This window comes from Arachis stenosperma, chromosome 2, assembly GCF_014773155.1.
Source record: "Arachis stenosperma cultivar V10309 chromosome 2, arast.V10309.gnm1.PFL2, whole genome shotgun sequence".
In the NCBI taxonomy this organism is placed as follows: domain Eukaryota; kingdom Viridiplantae; phylum Streptophyta; class Magnoliopsida; order Fabales; family Fabaceae; genus Arachis; species Arachis stenosperma.
This window is the reverse complement of record NC_080378.1, coordinates 8,636,770-8,647,120: the sequence shown is the minus strand read 5'-3', so window position 1 is coordinate 8,647,120 and position 10,351 is coordinate 8,636,770. Positions and strand designations below refer to the sequence as shown.

General features: G+C 33.2%; 1 protein-coding gene across 1 annotated transcript; it reads right to left on the bottom strand.

Moving 5' to 3' along the window:
* Nucleotides 1–3,999: 3,999 nt before the first annotated feature.
* Nucleotides 4,000–6,008, bottom strand: LOC130962476 (uncharacterized). The gene is made up of 3 exons (XM_057888683.1): nucleotides 5,163–6,008; nucleotides 4,366–4,578; nucleotides 4,000–4,005 (listed from the first exon to the last, which is right to left on the bottom strand). The coding sequence occupies exons 1-3, from the start codon at nucleotides 6,006–6,008 to the stop codon at nucleotides 4,000–4,002; spliced, it is 1,065 nt and encodes a 354-aa protein (XP_057744666.1).
* Between the last annotated feature and the right edge of the window lie 4,343 nt (nucleotides 6,009–10,351).

The window sequence follows — 10,351 nt, the reverse complement described above, 5'->3', positions numbered from 1 at the left end:
GGGGGTGCACTGCTTTGGTGGCGGTTGAATTGGCGATGACGAAGTTGGGAGCCAGTGGTTTACTGCGTCCCAATACCCCTCGCAAGGCAGCGTTGCGGTTTTCTACCTTTTGTGCCAGTTCCATTAACTCGTCCACTGACTGGTATGGGAACAGTTTACATTCTTCCCCCACTTCCGGTTTCAGCCAATTCAAGAAGAGGTCCATCAGCAATTCCGGCGCAATTCTGCAGAGGGGCCGCGCGTGAAGAACAAACTGGTCACCGTAGTCCCGTATCGAGTTCGTCTGTTTCAGCTTCTGCAGCGCTTGATATGGGCTCTGCAACCGTTCCGGTTGAAAATGCCGTAGCAGCACCGCACTGAGGAACCGCCGCTACAGCACCGGCGTCGTCCCCTCCCACCACCTAAACCATGTGAACGCCCTTCCTTCCATTGCGAAGGTGGCAACCGTGAGCCATTCCTCATCTGGCACTGTGCACAGCAAGAAGAATTGCTCCATGCGTTCAACCTAAACCACCGCGTCATCTCCGCATAAGATCGGAAGTTCCAACTTTTGCCATTGCTCCAGCGCGCCGCGACTTCCGGCCGACGAGCCTACAGCCAGGTGCTATCCCGTTGAACCACGCTCGTTCTGATTAGGCGCGCGATTTTCAAACGAATCCATTCGGGGATCGAAGCGCTGCAGCGTCTCCTGCATCGATTGGAACATCTCCATGCGCGACTCGATTGTGTCAAATCATGTCTCCATTTTCCTCGATCTCGATTGCACCATTCAGCGTTCGGATCCTCAAACTCTGATACCAATTGATAGGACCAGCAATAGCAGAACGGTCAAGCGTTATTGATACACAGGGATGGCCAATTAGCTCTCTCTAGAAAGTTCTACACAGTTGGAACTACCAACTCAATGAGAGATTCTCTCCAACTTCTAACAGAATTCCTAACCGAAAAATCCCCTCAACTAACTATAACCTAGTTATTTATAGACAGTGAGCACTAGGGTCTAACAACCTATTAGCTAGCTGGACATGCCAACAACTCTTGCTTGACCTCTACTTACCTTTTCTTTTGTAACACAGCCCAAACCTGTTAGTAGTAGGCACCTCTCTATCAATATGTCACCTTGAAACTTTGATAACTTGAAATATCAATGTATTCTAAACATATAACAAAAATATAAATAAAGGTGGCGTTTGTTTTTCAAAGGGAAGTAGTACATCTGAAGAGTCAACAAGTAGCGAAACCAACAACTGAATCACTCTCAAGAAATGCAGCATCAGCTATTTTCCTTTGGCCTTTCACATGAAGCGCACAAACTCGAAAAAAGTTTGATCTGAATAACAAATATAGAAAACAATATAAACACTGAAGAAGCCAGATTTCATCAAAATATGGAAATGGTATAAAAGTATGAAAGTTGGTCATGGAAAGAATAGAAGGCAAATATGGAAGTATCATTACTTGGATATCTTTCTAAAAATCTAACAGGCCAAATATGCAAGGATCCGAATATAAGTATAAAATATATGACCATAAAATACTACTAAACTCCTCAAAGTTTTAACATTTACAATATTTACACATATAACATCTTAGATTACGCATCCATCTCATACAAGCGCACGAAATCCTGGCCAAAACATTTTTAGGACCAACAAGAACCAAAATGGAATAAAATTAAATGTATATACTTGATTGCATTACTTAGTTTACAAGTTTGGCAACCAAATATTTTACCAGTTGAGGAGCAGGAATCGTAGTGGCATTCTTATCTGCATGTTATTGATAAGCTGCAGCATCAAGATTCTTGTCCATTGTAATCTAGAATATATTTGATCTGATGGAACAGAGACAGAAACTAAACATACTAGGTAAGTTTTTAACTTCAACCAAACCAATAAGAACTTAGAATGCATTAGTGCATACCATTTCATAATGAACTGTGTTCAATGGCAAACGCGCAGCACATGAAGAATTTGAAGCATCCAGTGAGCAAAGAATAGATTCTGTCATATCAACCCTATTATACTTTCTCCATTTGCTACAATCAGAAAACAAGTACATGTTATCCTCGCGGCGTTTCATAGTATGATACATTATAAATGTTGTGCACAAAAACACATCATTGACACATGATGGCTAATATCAAAAGTTCAAAACAAAACAAAACAAGTATATATTATATCATATACTTGAAGAGCAACCAAGGACTTCATATTAAACTAGTTATTAGCTACTAAGCCATTGTTATTTGCTATTATGCCATCCAGAAAAATTGGATAACAATAAACTTTTTACATCATTTAATCAATCTTTGCAGGTTACTCATTTATGCAGAGGCATTGATTAGGAGAGAGAATGAAGCACAATGGAAGAAATTTACTAAAGAGACAACAATACAATACTTCATGATGAATCAAGTTTAAATTAGGGTTTTCATATAGTTTTCTAGGCCTTCCTCTTCCTCTAACTATGGACTACTCTCCATCTGATTCACTCTGCTTGCTAGGGCTTCTACAGGCCTTTTCTTCATATGTCCAAACCATCAAAAGCAGGACTCTACCACCTTTTCAAACAATAGGCAAGAACCCCCATCCCCCTTCCCCCCTTTTATTCATCAACATAGCATCCTCATTTCTGTCATATTTATCTTATTTTCTTGTTAGTTTCCTTTTTAGCCACCTGACAGTTAGTCTCATGATACCATTGGTCTTATAGTTGGTGCCATTAAGAAAAATCTTAAGATTTTCTGATTCTTATTTTTAATCACAAATGATGAGCAAAGCACTCATTCTTTTCAACCACCAACTTGGATTCTATAGTTTACAATCTTTATTGAGGAAAGGACAATGCATAAACAATCCAAGGGTAATGAGAGTATATCCTGCAAACAAGTAAAAATAACAGACAAGAAAACTAAGAATGCAACTCAATGACAACAATTATGCGTATCACACAAGAGTCAAGAATGAAAGAATAATTTAAATAGCATCAATGTACAAGCAATTTCTTTGTCTTGTCTCAAATATGATAAAAGAAACAAATATATTATTAACAGCAAAAGATGAAATGTTCTGTGGTTTACATATTCGAAAGTGCCAGACAAACAGGCCCTGATATCAAATGAAAACTATGCACTAAAGGAACTCTTTCAGATGTCAGAACTATTTAGTTTTCTTAAGGGTTGAATGTAACAGTTAGATTAGATGAATGCACACGGCATAAGTAAAATTACAAATTACATAAAGTCCAAGAGTTATAGTGTTTTGTTTCCTGGCATTAATGTGCCAGCTCGTTCAAGCAAAAAGTTAGAGAGAAACAATGTGGAATCTAAAGCCCTTAGATTTTGTATAGACATAAACATGGTAATGACATCAATATCTGACAGCGCCAAAATATTTTAAAGAGATATAGAGAAAGATTGTGCAATTAGATTCACACGCACATTCCAAATACCAGAGAAAGGGAAACTAAACAAATCAATACCATCCTCATCCTCCCATTAATACATTGAAATTTTACTGGATCCTCTCTAGTATGTCAAATATTTAAAGTTATACTCCTTTTATTATTTCTAATAAAATTAGCCCATGAACACATCAATAGTGATATGCTTGCAAGTAAACCACGATGTCAAAAGATAGGATGAATTATAGGGAAAAACGAAAATATATAATATATAGATATAGATAAAGATACTACTAGAAGTCCATAAATTATAAATACTTTGACAAAGAAACCCGACGGAAAAGCATAAATAATGTACAATGCTGACTGACTACTTATAACCACTTGACTACTAGAACAGGTTGGTTGTTTCTTATTAGGTGCCTCGAGGAACAGATAATAGGCACAGAAACAAACATTTATTTTCTCTTCTTCTTATGATCTGCACTATATGGTAATACCTTCTCCGGATGTCACTAAGACAGAACAGTTTGATATTCGAAGATGTCAGAATTGCAGAGAACATTCTGATCCCAGAACTAGCAAGTGAACACCCTAACCCTGTAAAAAACAAACAGATTATCAAGATGATCACCATATTGCTCCAAAGAGTAACAATATCATTTAGTGAGAACTTGAATGAACACTTGATTGTTGCTAATAAAATTTTAACACATCAAACAATTATTTTTTGTTCTCTTTTTCGCTCTTGGAACAAGTGGCTTAGATTAGCTTGGTGCTTATTACAATAAACACTAACCACTATGTTCAAATAAAGCTCATCTAAAGTGAATTTGTACCAACATGAACTAACAAGGGTGTATCCACCTTTAATTCAAGCCAAAGTGCATCAGAATCTTAAACCATACATGATTGAAAGGAGGATACACCTTTATATTTTCCCTTTAGATACAAACTCACTTTAGATACGTATTGCCCCAGATGATCAGTTAAAAGCACAAGGATCTTTTTCTTCTTCCTTTTCACGTTCATATTCATTTCTTCATCATCTAGGCAAACAGTCAGAGAAGTAAAAAGATATATGAAGGTGAAAACCTTAAGAGGTGGGTCAGGAACTTGGTATAAATCAGGGGTCACACTCACACTTGTCAACCAAAGGCCAGGAAAAACTGCCTGCAAAATCACAAACATTAAGATCTGCATTATCATCCTCAGGAAAACAAACCAAACAAACCTACCCCTACCGTCATATATCATATAACAACACATCATATAAACACAAGGAAAACCAAATCATCATCACGTCATGATTATATAATTAAACAAAGGGTTTATGGTTCAAATAAAAAACAAGCTTAAGCACATGAAATCCAATATAACCAGTAAAATTGGTGAAATTGATCGATGATTACATCAACACTAGCATTATCATACAAACCAAACAACATAATCGTCTGATCATACCAAGCATTGGGGGAAAATATTTAAATTCATCAAATGAATACCACAACAGCATCTAATTACAGATACAACAACTAAGCATGTGAGGTTGGCTACATAAATCACACAAGATTTAAGAGTATCAAATTCTAAATCATATCAGCATCCAAACCAATAACCATATAATCAAATAGCTACAAGGGTAAAAGCTTAACAAAACAAGCAGAAGCAGCACATGAAATCCAGAACAACCATAAAAAAAAAATAAAGGATGGCAATGGAATAATGAAATTGAGAGAATGAATGTATGATTTTACATCAAGCTGCTTCTGAACAGCCCTAGGTCTCTTGTTGGGCTTCTTGGGGGGTTTGGCAGCAGTGACCTTGAGAAAATCCTCCTCAATCTCCTCTTTTGTCAGTGTCAATGAGAGCATTGCCGTCTTCAACACCACCCCCTCTTCCTCCTCCTTCCTCCTACCACCATTCTCCTTAAGCTCCTTAAGCCCCCCATTCTTACCCCGACTTGATGAACCATGCCGCACCCTGCTTCTCGTTCTGCCAGCATCATGGCCCAACGAGCCACCATTCCTACCCTTCACTGCAGTTTTCTTCTCCACAACCTTCCTCGGCCTTAAATTCCATGTCTTCACCAAAGGGTTACTTTCTCCTTCCTCCAAAACCTCAGCCTCCTCAACCTCAGCCTTAGCCTCAGCCTGGGGTTCAGGTTCAGGATCAGCACTGGGAGCAGAAAGGTCCCTCTTTTTCACACAAAACCGGAGCAAGAGGTTGTTTGTGCCCTTATCCTCAGGTGTATTCTCCGAACCCTCAACCGGTTCAACCAAAATTTTCTCCTTTGGAGGAGAAGCAGCGAACCGGTTCGGGTTAGAGTTGGGTTCAGGGTTGATAAGGAGAGCGCTACGTCGAGCCGGGTTCAGAGGCGACAACCCGAGTCGGAGAACCGGGTTGACACCTCCGGTTGTAGGGAGTGGCAGCCTTCCGAATTGGAACCGCCTGGGGATTTTGGCGTTGCGGTTGCGGTTTCCGAGCGCCCACCTTAAAGAGAAGGAGGCGGCAAAGGGCCTCGGTGGTACAGGTGGTGGTGGCGGCGGCGGCGGCGGCGGCGGTGGTAGCTCGGGGTGAGAGTTGGGTGGGTGATGCACCATTGGAATTGGGATTGGAATTGAAATGAAACGATGAAAGTGAGTGAATGAATGAATGAGTTGTTGTGTATATATAATAGTGAAAATGGAAACATTGTTTATGCATTGAATTGAATTGGATTGGATTCAGAGAACAGAGAGAATGAATGAATGAATGAATGAAAGAAAGAAAGAACGAAGAGTGAAGAGTTGGCATTTGCCATGCAAACCTTATTAATGACACTTTCTTCTTCTTTCTTTTTTTTGTTTTTTTCTTATCTTTTTTTTAAATATTATTTGACTTTTCTCATTCAAAAAATATTTTCTCTTTCTTTCAAAATAAATGCTGTTTTGAATTTCATCATAAAACAATGCTGTTTTAAATAATTTATTTACATTATTAAACAACAAATATTTATATATGACATTGGTTTTCTTTCTTTGTTCGACAATAAATTGCCACTCTTTTTTAAAAAAAAAACTTATTATTAAATTATCAATTATATCCTTGTTCAATAAAAATCTTGAAATTGAATTTTATCATTTTCTATTTTCATTAATTATGGACTGTTTAATAAAAATTACTCTTAATTCTCAATTTACTAACAATTTTATATTCAACCAAAATAAAAGATAAAATAAAAAATATATATTCAAATATACATGTCCAGATACATAGAATTAAAGACATATAAATCTAAATCTGATTTATAATATTGTAATATTTATCTATATTTGATCCGTAATTCGTAAATATAATCTAATTTACTGATTTATTAAATCGAATTTCAATATAACTTATAATTAAATATGGTTAGATACAGATCCACAAATATGAATAATAAATAAAAAAATATAAATAATAGGATATCGTACTTTTTTTGAAATGTTAATATTTTAAATTTTGTATTATTATTTGGTTGTTATTGGAATTTGAATAATTCGATTTGATTGTTTTATTTTTATTATTATTCATATATGTTTGATTGTTTATTTCTATTATTTAAAAATATTAATAATATTTTAGAAATAAATAAGTCTAAAAAATCATTTTTAAATTTGTTTTGAATTTTTTAATAATTTTAAAAAAAATTCAATAATATCTTATATCTAATTCAATTGAATCTATAAATTTTGGATCGGATTTGAACCTAAAAATTAATAACAAATTAGTCATTTGATGATTTTTTTTATTTTTTTGAAATATATTAAATGCTCCAAACAATGAATAAATCTTTTTATAATTTAAAAAATTTAATTATAGTCTACCGCAATTTAAAGAAGGATTCTAGTCTACCAAAATTTTAATTATAATTTTGCATTAACTATTAGCGTCAAGTCAACACAAATATTTAATTCGAACTTCTAACACTTATTTAAGCGAACTAGTGAGCTAACTACTAAACTAATTCAATTTAGTTAAGTGAATAATCATTTATTAAAGTAAATATAATATATCCTATTTACTTGCGTAACTTTTTATTGCAGAAAAAAAAATTAAAAATAATTTATGTTAAAGAAGATATAATTTAAAATTATTTTATTTAATTTAATATTTTAAATTTTACATATAATATTTATAATTATATATGTATTATATTTAAAATTATTTAATTATTTAGTAATTATTAAAAATATAAAAATAAAATAAATTTTGACTATTTTAAATTAATTTTTTTCGAAATTTTTCATTCCACAATAATATAGCTGCATCATATATATATATATATATATATATATATATATATATATATGCAACAAAATAAACTATATATATGAAGGTGATATTAGAGAAAGCAGCAGGTAGCCGATATTATTGCAATATTTAATTTCTATCTCTCTTCAATAAGTGCTGGAATTTTGAATATTATTATAACCACAATTTTTGTAAAACTTCATAATATATGTGAATTATTACTAGTGAGATTTTATTAATGATGAGTGGTAGACTAGAGAGTAAGGGGTGTACATACGTCGGGTTATACTGACTTTGGCTTAATCTAAATCCGATCCGAAATATAAACCGAACCTAATTTTTAGATTCTAATTCGATTCTAGACTCGATAAAATCTATGTACATTCAGGCCGAGTAAAAATCGGATAAAAACCGAATAAAAACTGGATCTTTAGCATATAAAAATCACCTAATCTTCTACCATTATTTCACAATTTACATAGTAAAATTCACTTAAAAAAATATAACAAGAACCAACCATTCTCTAAAATTAAAGCATAACCATAATCAATACTAATATTGTCTAATAACACTAAATATTTAAATCAATACAAATATAGCACAATATTATGCATTAGTCTAAAGTCTTATGCATTTTAAATATAAAACATTAACTTATAATCTTATAATGACTAATAACACAAAATATTAAGGTTTACAATATTTAAATTCCACATAAAAATAGCCATCATCCATCACTAATAACACAAAATATTAATTGTGTATGATGACCGGACCACTGCGCCGAGTTCGGGTGACCCGAGCTATGGTTCGTAGGCCTGGCAACATGGATCCTATCCGCGGGTACCCAACCCGACCCAACTCAGTCGGGTAGGGTTGCCAATCCGATCCGCTGCGGGTAGGGTTGGGCACGAAGTGGGTTGGCCTGCGGAGCGGGTAGGGTGCGGGTTGAGTCTCAACCCTACCCGCCCTACCCGCACCCCTCATAATATGTGTTATATATGTTTAAAAATGTTACATATGGGAGTTGAACTAAGGACGGTTTCTAGCCACTGAACCAAGAATACTTGTGTTATTTATGAGATATTTGTGTCATTATAATATTTTTTTGTCAACCCGCGGGTAGGGTCGGATACCCGCGGATTAAGCGCGGGTAGGGTTAGGGTTGGGTATTTTTCAACCCGCGGGTAGGGTTAGGGTTGGGTTCAAACCCTACCCTACCCTACCCATTGCCACCCCTAATGGTTCGGACCCGACACAAAATAATGACCGGATCTATTTTTGAAACCCTTATCCAATTCTAAACCTGATAAAATCACACTAAATTAACCTTTAAAGTGTTCGAGGGTAGATCGAATCTTCGGACCAGATCGGGTCATGTACATCCTACTAAAGAGTAGAGAGTAGAGACCCCGGCTTGATTTTCACTCGAAATGTTGACATGTTTCATAACTAGGTCAGAAAACATTATTATTATTAAAGTTTTTTTCTGATGTTTGAATTTTAGACATAAAATTAAAAAATAAAAAAGTGAATCTTATATTTTTAAGTAATTTAGACAAAAAAAATGATAGATACCAAAAAAATTCTATTATTAATGGATAATATGTATTAATGTGTTTTTACCATTTAAGATAGTATAATTCTTGAAAATAAAAAATTATTATGTATTTTTGTTTTTAAAAAATGGATACCAATTCTTTTATCTCTTTATATATACTAGAGTGTTAATAGATATTATTAATTTATATTTTATTTATTGGATATGTAGTATAATAAAAAAATATATATTGTAATTTACGGTTATGAGTTTAGGGGTAAACTAAAGGCAATAAAATTTTATAAGATTTTATCAGGATTTAATTTGGTTGTGACCATTCTCACTTGGTAACAAAATATAACTCGTTTTTGCTAGGGTAAAAACCCAATTATGGCAATTAAAAAAATAAAAAGTCTAAAATATTGTTACCATATCATGGAGACCGCGAATGCATTTAATTGCTAGAATGTTTTAAGTGTAGAATAAAGAAAGAAATCTCATTTCACTATATTATGTATTTATGTTTGTAAAACATAAATTCGTTACGGATTTCATGCCATTTATAAACGTAGAAGTAATTATTTACCATTTTATTATTACCTATATTTTTCATTTGTTAGCACACTGATTATAACAAGTTATAAAATAATATGATTCTATTCCATAAATATTTTCTTCATGAATTTATTCGTGACCTTCAAATATTTTCCCATAAAAGAAAAAAACAAAACTTCAGATGTTTTCCCATAATAAAATTATATATGTTAAGGGGGAGAGGAAAAAGCAATTGATCATATGAGGGGACCGGGAGAAATAGAAAAATTGATCTTAATCTTTGATTTAATTTGGTATATATTTTTTTTAAAAGTATTTATACTTTTAAAAGCATAAAAAATATCTTAAAAGTTATGAATACTTTTAAAAATATCTAAAAATATATTTTTTAAAGTTAATTTATACTTATCAGAATTAAAAAATCTAATATAATTTTATATATTAATAAATATTAAAATTTATTTTTTATATTTATGTCTATTATGATATTTAAATTTTAAAAATTATTTTATTAAATATAATTATTATTGTTGTTATTTGTATTTATTAAAAATAATTTTTACTTTAATTTATTAA